Genomic DNA, 17,217 nt, shown 5'->3' with positions numbered 1-17,217 from the left:
GGCCGCCAGAGGTCGCATTATGTCGGCGGGATCAACTCTGCTGTATCAGAGTTCATAAAAACATTATCATTTGAACCCTGGTGCTGATCACTGAGGTGATCCTCTGCCACTTTCCAACAGTCTGACTGTGGAACGCAGTTTAGACAGTAACTCAAGCCAGAACAAACCCAGGAGCTAAAAATAACAACAGTCAACAGTCCGGCTGCTGTGGGACTGAGGGGGGGCGCGGGAGGGTCTTTACATGGGGTTGGACAGGCTGGCAGAGGGGGAAATGGATGGACAGCTGGGGGAAGAGACAGAGTAACAGCTAGAGAAACGAACAGGGAGAAACAACGACTAAAAACATTGAAATTGAATCTTTTTTGAGGGAAGGATGGAAGAGAAAGTCAAAACTGACGAACACAGAGCTGCATGAGTGAGAAAGAGATACAATATCCCCCACCTCGTGTTTCTGGAAGTCTCTTCTGTCTCCTCTGATACTTCGCTCACCGCCACCCGGAGGCGATGAACTTCGCCCTCAGCTTCAAGCCCCCGTCAGCAGGCCGCTCTGGGCCCGGAGGCGGCGGCGGAGCCACCATGGAGAACCTGGAGAAGCAGCTGATCTGCCCCGTCTGCCTGGAGATGTTCTCCAAACCCGTGGTCATCCTGCCCTGCCAGCACAACCTCTGCCGCAAGTGTGCCAACGACATCTTCCAGGTCAGCTCGTTGTGTTTCCCGACAGGCTCTGAAGCAATTATAAACCTTCAGGGTTTCACTTTAAAATGTTTGAATCAATTTTAAAAGGTGTAGTACGCCAAAATCTTTCTGTTGAATGTCGACTAGTCGCCTCCAGTGGGTGAAGGTGGGTACTCCTCCTCAGCAGCTGTGTAGCTTCACAGTGAGGAAAAAGTATTCAAATGTATATCAGAACCTCTCAAACTTTAACTGTAGGTCAGTCCTTCTTCACTACCTGTTAGTTAAGTAAGTATGAGCCATACATTTATATTTTCACCAAAATATAGCTGAGTGTGCCGCCTCTGCTGGTTGACCTTCTGACCTTCCGGTAGCCTCAGGTGACAAAGGGAACAGCTGTGTTGAAAGGAAAATGAAAATAGAAATTGACAGAAGTTACTCCCTCTCTCCCTTACACTCTTTCTCCTCCTCTTTCCCTCTCGCAGTCGGCGAACCCTCTGTGGCATTCCCGCGGCTCCTCCGGCATCGCTGCCAGTGGCGGCCGCTTCCGCTGCCCGTCGTGTCGCCATGAAGCGGTGCTGGACCGCCACGGAGTCTACGGCCTGCAGAGGAACCTGCTGGTGGAGAACATCATAGACATCTACAGACAGCAGGAGACCTCCAGGTGTGTGTGTGTGTGTGAGTGTGTGTGAGTGAGGGTGTGTGTAGGAGGGAGTGAGGTTTTGAGTTCAGCGTGTCTGCAGGTCTGGAAAAGTCTTACGAAGCACCAGAGTGAGTTCCCACAAAGAAGTTACTGGAAAGTCTAAAATCTCCTTCACAGAAGTTTTGAATATCTTGTCTGTCATGCAGTACATTGTAATGTTTGTTATAACTATACTAGATCATAGATCTCAATACCATGAATATGTCTGATTTTTACATCAAGATCCAAATATTATTGATAAAAAAGTTGGAAATCTCACAATCTTAAGGAAAGTGACTAAAAAAGATTCCTGGATCTGCACCAAGATTTAATGGGTTCATCTCTGGTCCGTCCCTCCACCAAGCTTCGTACAAATCAGTGTAATGCTGCTGACAAATAAGCGAACACAGGTGAAAACATAACCTCCTTCAATAACAAACATGTTGTCCCTACTGTCTTTATTATTCTTTGACTCATTGATTCCATTGTTTTTAAGTGGCAGAGTATTTAAAAACATCCTAAAGTCTTTAATTGAATTTGGTGAAACATGGCAGAAAATGTATGAACATGTATAATAATAATGCATAGCACTATAATCTAGTTGTAAATTTGAAGTGTTTATACGTGTACAGTATTTGTCAATAATTATACCTTTTATATTATTATAACTTCACAGTGATGTCATTCGTTATATGCTCATACACCAGCTGCATGCGAGCCCGCAGGAGCAGTTATAGTAGAATAACACATTAATAAACATTTCTATCAGCTACGTACTACATTACTGTGTAAACATGTCTCAGGTCAAAGTTCAACGTTCAATATTTTAAACCAATTTTCATTGAAAAAACAAGATGATATAAATTCTCAGATCCAATAAATTGGATCTGAGGATGAACATTCTGAGTCTAAACATCATCATTTAGAAATATGATCGATTCAACTATGAAATGAATGGCGGCAGGAAAAGGTGATTGTACAGGATATATAGTAGGACTGTGTCTGTTATTGTAATAATGAGTGAAAACCAACAGAGAGCAGTGTTGTGTTACGTTACTGCCTCTCTACAGGTTTCTGACCACAGTCGGTCTCTGGTTGTGTCGAGCTGATGCATCCGGACAATACAGACAGTTATTTAACATTTTGAAGCTGATATACAGTAAATTCACAGCAGCCGGTACCTCATAACGAATAATGGCAAAATAATCCCTGGTTAAAGAAAGATATACGGTTGTGTTTTGGTAGAAAACAGCTTGAGCTGAGACTTTTTCAGAGAGTTTTTACACATTTTTTGCTGTTTTCTTTAAAGCGATCACAAACTGTGGCTCAGTTTTCCATCCTGTTTATTTACAGTCACTGATTTTTTCATTTATATACTAAAAAACAATCTTTATTCCAATTTGAGCAACACATTAGTGGCTATAGATAGCGACAGAGGTCGCGCAGTATGACATCACACTACATGCAGCCTCTTGGTTTTCTGTCTTACCCCTTGGCTACTGAAAGTTATTTCTTATTTGCATTTTAATGCACGTGTGAATCAAGTCAAAGAAAACTCAAGAAGAAAAACATCGATTATTAAATTAAAGTCAAAAACCAATAAAACTGGAAAAAAGTGCAGGATAAAAAAACAAAGTTGACACGCTGCTGAAACAGAAGACTTTACTCTCAGGTATCTGGTCGTCAGTAAAGATGGACACTGATTTAATTTAACATTATATAACATCTCTATCTTATCTCCGAACTTATAATGGTGACCTCTGTCTCCAGGTGGGAGGTTGCCTTCTCTGACCTTCTTGGTGTTTTGCTGAGTTGTGACTGCAGAGACTCAGGAGCATTCACTTTAATAATTTAGCTAAAACACATAGTTACATATAATTCGCCTGGATTTGGTCACAGATTTGTTAATTTGGTTCTTGTCAATCAACAAAACACATTGTGTTCTCTCAGGCCTGTTGGAAGCTAAAATGAATTTACATAATAAATGAAATGCTGTAAATAGCCTCTTCACTGCATCTGCCGCTGTTTTATAAGTGAACACACTTACTACGACTCTACACTGATATTTAACTCATCATGAGTGTAAACTTGTCACTTTCACCCCAGAATAGAAGCTCAGTGAGTCACCGCTGAGGGGACGAGAGATGTTGGCGTTCGTTGGAGACAGAAGGACAGGAGTCCCGTCATTATCTCCGTGGGCTAAAATAGATGTGATTGTTCACAGCGAGCTTCACAAATGTTTTGTAACTTGTAGTTTCTCATCATTTTTTCATGGGTGGAAAAATTTCTCATTACTTAATCATCGTTTCTGTCAGAGACACCTACGTCAGAGGACAAAGGGCCGGCTGTTGCATAAAACTTGGACTCTAACTAAACAGCCTTTGCTTTGTCAGGATGCTCATCCCTGTCCCAACTACACACATGCACCAGTGTGGCCTGATTGTGAGGCAATCTCTGGGAGTGGTGCGTGTTTAATTGGCTGGTCACTTCTGCTTGTGTCATAGGTAAATGAAAGACAGGAAATCTAGATTTCTTACGCCCCTTCAGAGGTAACCTATGGGACGCCGACCGAGCTATAAGTGAGCAGTGACACACTCTGTGTTCCCAGGTGGCAAAAGAAACAACAGGCATCTCAGCCAAACTCTTTGCGTAGCTCCTCCATCATCCGCTGACGTCAAAACAAAAACGTCACTGATAACAGAAGTAAACTAAGCTGCTTCAACAATACACACACTGCTGCCAAGTCTTGTGGACACTCTGCCACTTGTGCATGTAAATGAGATTAAAAGCGGCCAAGTTTTTTCCTTTAAGCACATTATAGATGCATTAAAATAATGGCAAGGACTGTCTGTACTTGTGTTCTTATAGAGAAAGAATTAAAAACCACTGCTCTAGAGGGATTCCTGGATTCATCAGAGTTTTGTTTGGGGTTGAAAACATGAGCGTCTCTTCATCTTCATTTTCATCACCATGAGTGATTCAGTTACAGTAGGTGATATTTAAAGGCAGATAATTATAGTGATTTTCAATGATTGTTTTGGTTCATCTCTTTCTGTGTCTGTTGTTGACCTGCAAAATCTGCATCAGTTGGCTCATTAGAAAAGTCGCCAGAGAAAGTTTAAGGATATTTAAATTTTTATACTTTACCCTTCTCCTGTGTAGAAGATATATTTGTGGTTTTAAGAACCAAAAACCATCTCAGTGTAGTTTTACATCTCCCCTCTCAGGCTTCTCTCTGGAGCTCCAGTAACAACACGTCAGTGAGCCAATCAGAAGAGAGGAGGCTCTGAGCTTCTCCTCTGATTGGCTGACTGTTTTGTGAGTGATCCATTAAATATGTAGCAGATTTCAGACACTCAGAGAAACCATATCCTGAAAGGTTGGCTGGTGGGTCCCGGTGGGCGGGGCTTGGTGACTGCTCTGTTGTGACATCACAAAGTTCCAGAAGTCCTGACGGCTGGTTTTAAGGCTCAGTTTCTGAATACAGGCTGTGTGCATTTCTCTGTGGACTGAGGCTTTGATACTTTCACAGTATTAATATAGAACCTAGAGCTGATCTATAATCACACTACACATGGACAGAGACCTTTAGACTATATGGGACCCTTAACAATTAAAAAAAAAGTAAAAGAAGCCTGTAAACGAACCTTGAAGACTTTGTGTCTCTTCCAGGCTTGTAAACATGAAGCCAGAGCAGCAGCAGCAGCAGCAGCAGCTGATGTGTGAAGAACACGAGGAGGAGAAGATCAACATCTACTGTCTGTCGTGTCAGACGCCGACCTGCTCCATGTGCAAAGTGTTTGGACAACACAAAGACTGTGACGTGGCTCCGCTCAGCAGCGTCTACATGAGGCAGAAGGTACAGAATCAACATTGGCAGCTTTCACTTGACATACCAGGCGTCTCATTAGTCATAACATCATGGTTTATTCCAGTTCACTCCAGTTCACCATCAGACAAAGACACCAACCAAAACCAAAAGATTCAGCCAGAGATGTTGTTGGTGGCGTGTGTTGGAAATAAGCTAGCAGGTTTCTGAGGAGCCGAGCTGAAGCTGAAGCTTGTTTAAAGGTCAAAGGACAATCAAAGAGTCTGAACTCTGGTGGGTGAATTCTAAAACCAGATGATGCCCTTTATCTGCCATACTTATGCTTTCTGTTTCTATAATCTTCTATTCTTCTATTTCTGTTCGGATCCTGGTTTCTTTTTCTCAAACACAAACCCAGCATCACCCAGTGTGAATCCATGATATATAAATAAATACCGTGTGTAATCAGGACACACCTAGACACACACACACACCTGGTTTTCAGCTTTCTAAAGGTCAGTTACAGTGATACTAGACATTGTTTTAACGCAGAAACAAATATTATCACATGTAAAAACTTTATTTGTGGACGCACAAAGTCACACAAAGACAAAGTGCAGCAGTTTAGTCATGCAGATGACGGCAGCGGCAGCGGCAGCGGCGTCCGGCATGTTACTGAGCTTTTGTTGACATTTCAGTGTCGGCCTCTCCATCTCTCACTCTGTCTCTGAATCACTCATCTGAAATTCAGATGAGGCCGAGGAAAGTTGTTGATGCTCCATCTTAAAGGTTGATTTCATAAACAAAGAGTCAGAGATTACATTTGGTCCACACAGAAGTGATTTAAGCGTTTGCTACACCGATAACACTTTTTTAAATGACACTGAAACGGCACAGAAGCTGCGACAGTCTGTAAAAATGTGCATGATGACATGTGGTACTCTAAACAGATGCATGCTGGTGACTCATGTTGTTGGGCTTTAGGTGGTGACAGGATTACTAATGAGAAAGTATTCATCCAGAAACACTGCACAGTCTGAATTTGTCTTTTTAACAAGGGAAAAAGTTTAGAAACTTTTCATCCACGACTGGATCCACATAGAGATACAGATGAACAGATAATCCTGCTGCTCGGTCGACTGTCAGGATTTGTTCGGGATTTTATTTGAAGAATAAATGCTGAAAGGTTCTTCAGACACATGACCACAAACACTGTGGTTAGTGGTAATAATTCCACTGTATTATTGTGCAGTGATGCAGAGATATGTTTTATTTAGAGCTGAAATGATTAAATAAATCGATTTATTGGCAGATTATTCGATGATAATCAGTTGTAGATTTATTGTTTTTTCTAAATCTTCAATTCACTATCGCTTAAAATATTACAAGTGTTATTGTTGATGTGAAACATTGTAGCAACAGCGTCGCTTATTCATGGTGCCTTGTCTCAAGGATCTTATAACAGTAGAATTGAGAGTCTGAAGTTTGGTGGTTTTACTTTCTTGCTGTGTTGGCTGGTTTAAAGAAGATTATTCAGAGTAACTCTTTCAATAATCAACATTATTCATAACATAATTCAACAATCACAAATCCAGCTACACAAGCGAATGAACTTTATAGGAGTAATGAGGCAAAGAGGAACAGTGAGCGAGCTCATGTTGCTGGGCCATTCATTGATACTCATCGAAAATGGCACCTAAAGCTGCTAGTTTCTTAAGTTTATTCCTGTCTGTCAGTGTCTGAATTAACGTCAGTGATGTTCTGGATGTTTGCAGACAGATCTGAGCGACGGCATCGCCATCTTGGTCGCCAGTAATGACCACATCCAGGCAGTCATCTCTCAGATGGAAGAAATGTACCGCACTGTAGAGGTTAGACACACACACACACACACACACACACACACACACACACACACATGCACACAAGAAAAACAAGAATGGAAAAATAAATCATTATCATTTCTCTAAATAATGTGGCTCTCCACTAATTTGGGAAACCATAACTCTCTTTAGTATTTATATTTCATACTTTGTGACTTTCTAACTTTGTTGAGCAGAGGAATCTTCTTTCTTCCCATCAGGAGAACGGTCAGCGGCAGAGAGAGCAGCTGGAGAGCCACTTCCACGGTCTGGTGGCCATCTTGGAAGAGCGGAAGCAGGAGCTGGTGGGTCTGATCTCCAAACAGCAGGACAATAAACTGAAACATGTTCGATCCCTCATCCGTCGGCATGGCGATCACCTGGAGGCCGCGGTCACGCTGGTGGAGTCGGCCATACAGTCCATGGAGGAGCTGCACATGCCGTTGTTCATACAGGTGAGTAACAGGTTAGCCAGATGTTTGGTATCTGGATACGGGGCTGCAGCTGCCGGTTCTTTGTATTTTTTCTGGGAATTTCGGGAGATAGTGACCTGTGGTTCTTGTATGTTCAAAATGTTTTTGTTTTTAGGAATTCAGAAGAGCAGCCTTGTTTTCTGCTTAATGGAAACTTATTTCTTGCTATCCAGTGGGCTTTGAAATAGTTTTACGAGGTCCTTGTTAACAGGCCTTTAGCTCATGTAATCCATAATCGAATAAAAATCATCAAAACTGGAGCTGCAGAGGTTTCACTGGACAGCAACAACATGCTTTCAAGGCGTGTACTAATACTTATTTCAAATTTTAGGCAATGCTGTTCACAGCTGTAAATGTAAATGCAACCTGTTCAACCAAAGAGAAAAATGTAAATTACCCCGTAACAAATCTTATCCTGTTAACCATCTCATGACCCTTCAGATTCAGGCTGGTCTCTGCTCCTGCAAATCTTAAGACACGGGCAGTATCTAGTCACACACACACACACACACACACACACACACACACACACACACACACACATGATTTATTCATACAGCTGCAGAGATAATGGAGAGCTGGTCAGTCTCTCCAGTGTACTTTATTGATTAGCTGATTGATAATGTGTCCATACATGTACAAAAACTACTACTACACCTACTCCTTAATTTTGACTTCTTCAACACAGCACTTTAAGCAAAGGTTAAATTGAACATCAGTGTGCTGATATATGGCCAATCAGATTATGTCACATGTAGTTATAACATCTGACACTGTTACTCAATTATTCAACCAGATGACTGACAGAAATGTGATTAGCAAATAAGTATTAGCAAGTGTTGCTATCACTACATAGCCAACGTTAGCATTAGCAACTGTTTACTTACCTGTCCAGAAGAAACATTGTAAGTTCAGCATCCAACATCACTCTCTTACTCACCAAGAGCTCCAGCAGCAATGCCAGTGTTAACTCTTGTTTGGCTTCTTCTGAAGTTAGCATGCTAACCAGCTAGCTCAGGCCCAGTCGGACCGTCTTGTCACTTTCCGATACCGAGTCACTATAGCATCCAGTCTGCTCTGAAGAAGTAGCACTGCTCAGAGGATGTATTATAACCTCTTGTATTGTAAACACAACGATGGGTGTTCAGTATTGTTATCTGTGTGACAGTGAGCACCAAATGTTTATATCAATCAAACTTTATTCGTATAGCACTTTCTGTACAGGTTAGAGGAGCTTTACAGATGACTGACAAACTGATAATAAGACCATTCCAATTTAAAAGTAAAACATTTTGAGACCAAAGCTGAAAGAGAAAGAAAAGAATTGTGGTGAATTAATAATGAAATTAATAAAATAATAATTTTAAACTAAACTGATGTACTTGATAGTCAATAAGATGGGATAAAATAAATAATGGACATTAAACATTACAATCAAACACTCGGCAAAAAATGCTAAAAAAGTAGGTTTTAAGTTTGTGTTTAAAGATGTTTCAGCTGTTCAGAGCATAAGTACAGAGAGTGTGTGAATATTTATTTATTTTTTAATAAATTGTTGTTTTCAAGACAGACAGGATACTTTTATGATGCAATTTGAGGGTCGAGTAAAACCTGAAAAGAGTTGAAAAGTTAGTTGGACGGTCCGAACTGAGTTCAGTCCCCCTCGTCTCTGAAGCAGGTTGTTACTAAATCCAGCATCTTTACTGCTGATGCAACATGTCTGCATCACTCCCTCTGCACTGAGGAAAGTGTGTTTGTGTGTGTGTGTGTGTGTGTGTGTGTTTGTGTGTTTGAGAGAGAGAGGAAGTCTGAGCCTCAGGTGTTGCTGTTTTATGCTCAGACACTTGCTCTGCCAAAGCAGGTGTTAAAGAAGATAGATTTAGAGGAAGCAGGTAGTAAAGACCGTGAGGCCTTTCTGGCAGCTGGCAGTATTTCTTAAAATCATGTTTGTATTTCACACAGTGACGTGTCTGACAGATGTTGTTGGCACAGAGAGCTGCAGCACCATGTGATTAATTTAGTCTCTTTCCTCCTTTCTGTCTGTCCTCTCCTCTCTCTCATTCGCAGAGCGCCAAAGTCATACTGGAGAAGTAAGTCCGGTGTTTTTTGTGGTTTTATTTTGATCTTTTACTGGAGTATTTCCATTTTTGATACTTGATACTTGTACTTTTTACTCACTAAAAGTATTTCACAGATATCGTCATTTTCCAGAGCCAGATTTCTAAAACCTTCGATCACCATTGTAATGTAGTAATTCAACCAACCTAATAATATAAAAAGCAGCCAAAAGGAGCTCCACCTCAACCAGCTATAACAGTAAAATGGTGTTTACACTAAACAGCAACAGGAATAACCCCTGTACTTTTACTTCTGATACTTTAAAAGCATAAGACTGAAATATTCTATATTTTCTTGTTGTGAAGAAAAAAAGCAAAACCAATGATGAATTGATCTCTATAACAGGTATTTCCCATGTATTTAAAGCCTAATCTATCTTATTCATCCACAACTAGAGCAACAGATGTGTATAAATCCCTTTTCTGCAGCTTATTTGTGGAGGTGGCAGTAGGTTAGGCGAGGTAGTCCAGAGGTCCCTCTCCCCAGGAACGTTTCCTAGCTCCTCCCGGGGGATCCCGAGCTGTTCCCAGACCAGCTGACATGTGTAGTCTCTTCAGCGTGTTCTAGGTCTACCCCCGGGGTCTCCTACCAGTTGGATGTGGCCAGGAAATGAATTTATTCTTTATTTTAAGAATTAAAAAAAAAAAAAACATGATTGGATTATAACTGTCAGAGATTAATCACTCTGGCTGGTGGTTCTGATGATTTCATATAAATAACAACTATTATGTAATATGTCACAAAAAAGCAAAAGTTAGAGAATAGTCTAAAAATTAAACATTGAACTTGAAATTAAACATGATTTTTTTTCCCTCTCCCATTAATCATCTTATGATTTATCCCGGGTTGGGAACCACTGAACTAAACTACCTAAGTATTTATAAACTAAAACAAAGACAACAGTAAAACGCTGCTGCCCTGTTGTTTCATCAGTATTAACAATCTAATAATGTCATGTAGAATGATGTCACAGGGGCCTTTTCACTGCTCTGCACTTTCACTTTTGATGCACAAGTTTAATTTGCTGATGATAAAATACTTGTGTACTTTTACTTAAGTATATTATCTTAGTGATTCTTCCACTACTGGGATTTAGATTAAGATTAAGTATGGAAATACTTGATAGGAAGAAAAGCGATGCTTATTCATGATTTTGTAAAGTTTTGAAGAAAACCTCAATTCCATTCAGAAATCCTCAGAAAATGTATCAAAGAATTAAATATTAGATTGGAAATAAATTAAACATGGACAGATGAAAAAATCTGTTCTGAACCAAAATAATAACTCGTTCCTATAATTCAGTTGTAACCTCTGGTCAGTTAGCATCAGACTGTAGTAGTGTGTATCGGTCCCCAGCTCTCTGTGAGACATCTATTCATTCTGTATACATTATGTAGACGATGATCCACTTGTTGCCAAGAGATTGAAAAAAACCAAACCAATCTGCTGTGAAGGCCGGCGTCACCGAGCGGCCACACGGGAACGAGCACAGTGTGTGTTTGGTTTGCTGATGGATCGAGCCAGTGTTTGTCTGATTAAATATTTATCACCGAATTTACTGACAGCACACAGGATGTGTCACAATATTTAATGTGTTGCATGGTCTAAATGATGTTTGAAGGACTTACAAACAGGTGATTCATTTCAGAGAAAAATATCTCAAATATATTGATTAGTATCAGCTCTCAAAAAGTGATACTGACTGACCACGAACTGCATATGTGCAGTAATTAATTTTTAATTTCAACTTTGGAAAAGCTGATTCTTCAGCTCCCAAACACAGTCGAACTAAACCTGGTTTGTTATTTGCGGTGTCACAGCAAGGTTAACCTTAATTTTGTGCTTTGAATTTAGCTTCTGTAAATGTGTGATGTATTGAAATTGAATGTTGTCACAAACTTTCTTTTTAAATCAAGGCTCATTCAGTTACTATCAGGACTGGCTTTTAAAAACCTAAAATATATTTCTAAAATATTAAATAAACAGACACAAGATTAATATTTTAAGTGCCTGACAAATAAATTTGATAAAATAAAAGGATGCAGACTTGAACAGCGGAGTCTTATTTTGGAGCCTGTGTGTTGTTGTTGATGTCTTCGACAGGATGGCGGTGACAGCGGGGGCCTCTGACATGGAGCGTCCAGAGCTCAGTTATCAGAGCATGAGCCACTTCGTCATCGATACTGACGACCTTGCTGACATGTTGAGGAACATGGACTTCTGCTCGGGTACGTACAGTCGAGTTTGAAATATATGAAACATTAACATCGATTGCTTCTCAGAAGTTTTACACTGACAGACGAGAACTTGTTATTATTTTTGACTAGTTGATTAACCGCTTAGTTAAGAAGGTGATGGATGGATTGGTTGATTATGGGTGTGATTATTATTTGTAGCCAAACTTCCCTCCTTCTGATGAAGTGGTGTAACAGACATTGATACTGACTTCCTGCCTCTCAGCCACACAAAGACTCCAGGAAGATTAAACACAGTTTACTGCGTAGATAAGTGTGTGTGTGTTCTGGTATTAATCACATTGTGGGGACTGTTTGGGGACAGAATTAGGTCCTCACAAGGTAAGCTGTTTGATGTTATGGTTGGGGTTAGGCATGTTAGTGGATAAGGTTAAACAGGTTTCCATGTTTGTGTGTGTGTGTGTGTGTTTTCAGGTGTGGGAGATGACGGAGAAAAGGACCCTGAAGAAGTGGGAGGGGAGTCAGAGCTGGACTTTGGCAGCAGATATTAAGACCAGAACAGAGGTAGCTGTTTAGTTTTGATTAAAAGTTAAAAATCTGAGTAGAAATGATTTGAGATTCTCTGAGAGACTAATAGAATGAGGATACAAGGTGTTTGTTTCTGTTCTGGATCCCCCTGTGGACCTGTAGTGATGAATTGATCAGGGTTTTGCTTGGCCAAGGCTTTGTGGTTTGTTTGATTTTGGTTTAGGAAGTGTCCGACTCCTCACATTAGTCATTCAGCTCCCAGTGCTCAGTCAATACAGCAGTTACTCTCTGTACTCTAAAACAAAAATTTGACTACAGAGCCTATTTTATGATATTAAGTTTCAGGGACCAACATGCGAAGCTATAATTGTTGATTTAGTTACAGAGCTTACACAGAGTTCACACTGCACTTGGCCACATTCAAATCTGCAATTTTCACACAAAAAATATCTTAAAATCACTTAATTTTTCAGGTGATTTCAAGTGCATCTCACATTCTTCATCAGCAGGTGGAGTTTTCTGTTGTCACGGAAACCATTCACATCCGACCCAAAACACCATCCTTAATAGAGACACCAGTTACAACAAATTGAAATCAAACTTTTCCTCATGTTGTTGAAAGAAAGCTGGAAACGTATGTCAAGGAGCTTTTTGTATCCGCTCATAACAATATGAAAAATAAATAAATAAAATATATATGAACAAATTACAGTATGCACTAAAGCTTTTTATCGGTTTTACTCTAAATATGATGATATGTGTAAATTCACCTAAATTCAATTTAGCATCACCTAATTTCTTTCACTGAAATAATAGAATTTATGAAACTAATTAAACTTCATCAAGAACACCTGTACAATCGAATGCAAATCCAACACAACTGTTCTGATGACTTTTAGGATTCCTGTAATGTTCTGTTTTTTGTCACTGTTTCAATTCAATGATATGTTTTATCAGTGAGGTGTATGTGATGCTGTTGCACTGCTTTATATACACAAGTGATATAAGTGGTGGAATATTCCGGCAGCAGCCACAGCTGTAGGTCATCAGACTGATCAGCAGTCTGATAAACTGGCTGCTAACGATCTGCTGGTGCTACAGACCAAAGACGAGAAGGACAGAAAAAGTTTAGCAAGTTTAAACTTCCAGCTGGAGTTTCATTTTGAATGTGTGGCAGTTCCGAAGCGAACACTTCAGTCTTCATGAAGTAGGGATTTATTGCAGCACTGTTGTCTTACACTGCATTAGTTTGAGCTATTTGTTCCTAATAAACTGCCACCTGTGTCTATAATCCTTTTTACAAACATTAATACTCACTATAGAGCAGATGTGTATTAATTCATAGCTGAAAATAGTCCATTTTGTCAATAACTACAGTGTCCAGCTGTTTGAGAAACTTACTGAGTCTTTTGTGCAAATTAAACAATATATTCTAAAGATTTAGTAGGACCAATGTTTTCATCACAGTTTAGGCAACAAATGTTAGAAATCCTTTCCACCACAACTTTTTGCCATGTGACTCATTGAAGTAGCCTAATGAAGCCTAAAGCCTGGGTGTAAATAGCCAAATTAGCTAACCACCCCGGGTGCAGATAGCATTGTTGGCTACAGACACCTGGGTGCAAATAGCATCTAAATAAGTGTAAGCGTGCACATGATATAAAAAGCTACATATTTAAAGCGTTTAAATCTTGCAGACATTTGAAGTTTCTAAATATGTGTCAGAGCCTGTTTTTAGATCTTCTTGTCGGTCTGTTAATGAGTTGTAATATTTGGGAATCTGCAGCGTGTGTCGTACAGAGGGGATGTGTGGAATCATCTCTAACAAGACCACTTACGTAAAGTGAGCTGCAGAGAGAGCGAAGGGTTCCCCTCATCCACTCAGGAAGAGGGGACGGCATCAGTGTGTTCGTGCTGACTCAGTCGAAAAGCAACAACAACAGCAGCAGCAGCAGCAGCAGCAGCATCCTCCTCCTCCGTGCAGGGACATTAGACCGACCAGTTGGAGAGTCACTGGTGATTGGTGAAGGCGTGGGATGATGACACTGATCTCATGATATTTGTCTTTTGTTCTTTGCTCGAGGTCCCTGCTGCAGTCCTGAGGAAATGTGAAAGAGAGACGGAAACAGAGGTTTATCATAATCCTCCGTAAGAAATCGGCACAGTGTTTCAGGAGGGATCTCACTGCCACATGACTTGGACATGAAACAACAACAAAGACGACATGAATAGACACTAAATGGTCAGAAATCACACATTTCTGTACATTATCAGTTTCTCACTGCAGCAGCGCAGATGCAGGAACACTGACTCGGCCACATTTTCTTTTTTCCTCCCACATTGTTCCTTTTTGTTCACTATAAAAGAAGCCAGTGTATTGTGTGTAAATATATCTCCCTATGTATATCTCACAGGAAATGTATAGTGGATTTAACACTGCATTCTGTGTTGTGGGAGGGAAAGTAAAAAGATTTTGCTTGGGTGTCTTTTTCTTCAGGATTTAAAGCCCTTATATAGATTTCTAATGGCTTCTGTAAAGACTACAGTTTTTGCATTTTGTAACTCATCTTAGATGTTATGTAAATAAAAAAACAAACCAGTGAGGATTAAAGTCGATAAGATAAAAAGGGTGAGGCGAGTTAGCAGGACTGAGGTCAGAGCAATGAATGATTTTGACTATATATGGTTCAAAGTGTTTCATTTTTACAGATAGAGGAGCAGAATTGTCCTTTTTTAAAATGCAGAAATACAGGAGCGTGACAATAGCAGTGAGCAGGATGTAAAAATTAAAGCGTGGGCAGATAAGCTTATTATTGTAGGTAGTATTGTAAATGACTTGGGTTGCTGAAAGAGCATGTGGTGGATTTTGGGTTCTTGTGTGTGTGAGCGTGAAACACACCTTCCAAAAACAAAAGGAAAACGTCAGAAGCGGCCGTTTGAGCTGTTGACCCAAAAATAACGCCTTTACGGTCACGTGACGAAGCCCACGGGACGGGAGCAAAGTCGGGAGTTAGGGGACGTTACCGTGACGTGTAGATCAGGCGACGGACAGTCGACAGACTCGTTTCAACACAAACCTTGATCTCTCCCTAAAAAACTAACCAAGTTGTTTAATACCACTTTACAATAAGACTACCCTTATAAAGGATTTATAAATGCTTTATAATTAGGTTATTAATTCAGTTGTCAAAACTGTATAAATCATGAATAAACAGGTTATAACTAATTTTTCATACAGTGATGCAGGCTGATTATTTGGCAAGATCAAGTCGCTGTAGATTATTTTTTATCTTGCTGCTGTAAATACTCACTAGTGCACTGAATGTGGATTAATCCGCCACTGAAAATAGTCCCCAACAAATAACAAACGTACTGTTTCCTCTTGTTTGAGTAACATCTGCTAAAAACTACATCGCCCAGCTGTTTGCAGACGTTACTGAGCTAAAAAATTTAAATACATATTTGTAAGTTTTACATTTGTTTGTTGACAATAAAAAAAATATAGAATAACAGCTGCCTTTTTCTTTAAGGTTAGAGGAAGATGATGCTCACGAATTTGAACAAACGGCTCATGTCATTTTCATGGGGAGGAAAGTCACAGTCATGATGGATGAAAGCTCTTCAGAGAGGTGGAGGATGTTAGAGCATGTGGTGGGTGTGTGTGTGTGTGTGTGTGTGTGTGTGGGGGGGGCAGTTGTATTAAACGTGATCTGTTGGTTCACAGAGAGAAGTTTTTATTTTTGTCCCCTGGACTGTTTCTGACACTGGTATCAGTCAGGGCTCCGCTCAGCGGCTCCAATCAGGTCCGAATGAATCATCACAGACACAAGACGAATGATCATGTTTCTCCTGTAAAAGCCAGTATATTGATTCTTTTTTTTTTTTTAAAGAATGTACTTTAAACTTTTTAGGCTTTGCTCCAAAATGTATTATTGATCTGTTTACCCCTCATCGACCCTGATGGTTGTTTCTAGTCATTTTCGGGTTTTGGTTTTCGTGGTGACGGGCCTTTGGACTCTGGGACACTTTTCCAACTATGAAAAGACACAAACATTTTGTAACTTCTTATACTTTTTAAAAAACATTTAGCAATAAGAAAGGCTTATATCACACAGTCACAATACGGTTTAAATTCCTATGCAATGTTTTTTTTTCTTTTAATACACTTACTACATTAATTACATATTACTTTTGTTTTCTTATGGATGTTTTGCCACTGATTGCATGTTTTGTTCCTGTGAAGAAACTTTGTAACTTTTGAAAAACGCTAAGTTTATTATGATGACAATGAATTTGCTGTATTTAAATAATTATATATAAAAGCTAAGCAGAAAAAGTGAGTATACAAACGTACAGCAGGGTGTTTATTGTGAATGTGGCGGCAGAGTTGCATTTTTAAAAAACAAAACAAAAAAACGTAACATAAAATACATTAAAGCCACTTCAATTTGAATTAATTACATTGGAATTATTTGATTTTAAATTTAATTTTTCATTATTTTTTTATTTAAATCTTCAGATCTTGAATAAACTTGTTCCGACAGTGATTTTGTTTTTGTGCTGTTACTTGAATAGAGATCTTTTATATTCTGGGTTAAAAATCTCTCAGTCTCTACATCACGCTAGTTTTCTTCATTCATGAAAAACTGTAATTTTACAGATTTGACTTTTTTTTTCTAAATGTGGATAATCTCTGCCACGAAGTGTTACTGTTACATCACTTTGCATCAGATTATATCTGTTGATCTTTCTTCTCTCTGCTCTTGTTGTGAGTTTTTCAGATGTTGTGATGCAAAGTGGAACAATGAGGGAGAGGAACCGACACACAGACACAAACAGAGGATGATAAGGCAGAAGAGTCATAGAAACCAAGAGCCGT

General features: G+C 39.6%; 1 protein-coding gene across 1 annotated transcript; it reads left to right on the top strand.

Annotated features, from left to right (window-relative positions):
• The first annotated feature begins 247 nt into the window (after positions 1 to 247).
• On the top strand, positions 248 to 15,848 carry trim54 (tripartite motif containing 54). The gene is made up of 9 exons (XM_023430016.2): positions 248 to 696; positions 1,158 to 1,336; positions 5,027 to 5,213; positions 6,938 to 7,033; positions 7,246 to 7,479; positions 9,565 to 9,587; positions 11,719 to 11,843; positions 12,285 to 12,374; positions 14,422 to 15,848. Exons 1-8 carry the CDS (start codon positions 505 to 507, stop codon positions 12,359 to 12,361), a joined length of 1,113 nt encoding a protein of 370 aa, XP_023285784.1. The 5' UTR covers positions 248 to 504; the 3' UTR covers positions 12,362 to 12,374; positions 14,422 to 15,848.
• The last annotated feature ends 1,369 nt before the right edge of the window (positions 15,849 to 17,217 follow it).

This window comes from Seriola lalandi, unplaced genomic scaffold, assembly GCF_002814215.2.
Source record: "Seriola lalandi dorsalis isolate HSWRI2012SDOR001 ecotype SW California unplaced genomic scaffold, Sedor1 jcf7180002054901, whole genome shotgun sequence".
NCBI lineage: Eukaryota > Metazoa > Chordata > Actinopteri > Carangiformes > Carangidae > Seriola > Seriola lalandi.
Note: the sequence above shows the minus strand (reverse complement) of the source record. Positions and strands in the feature narration are given on the sequence as shown.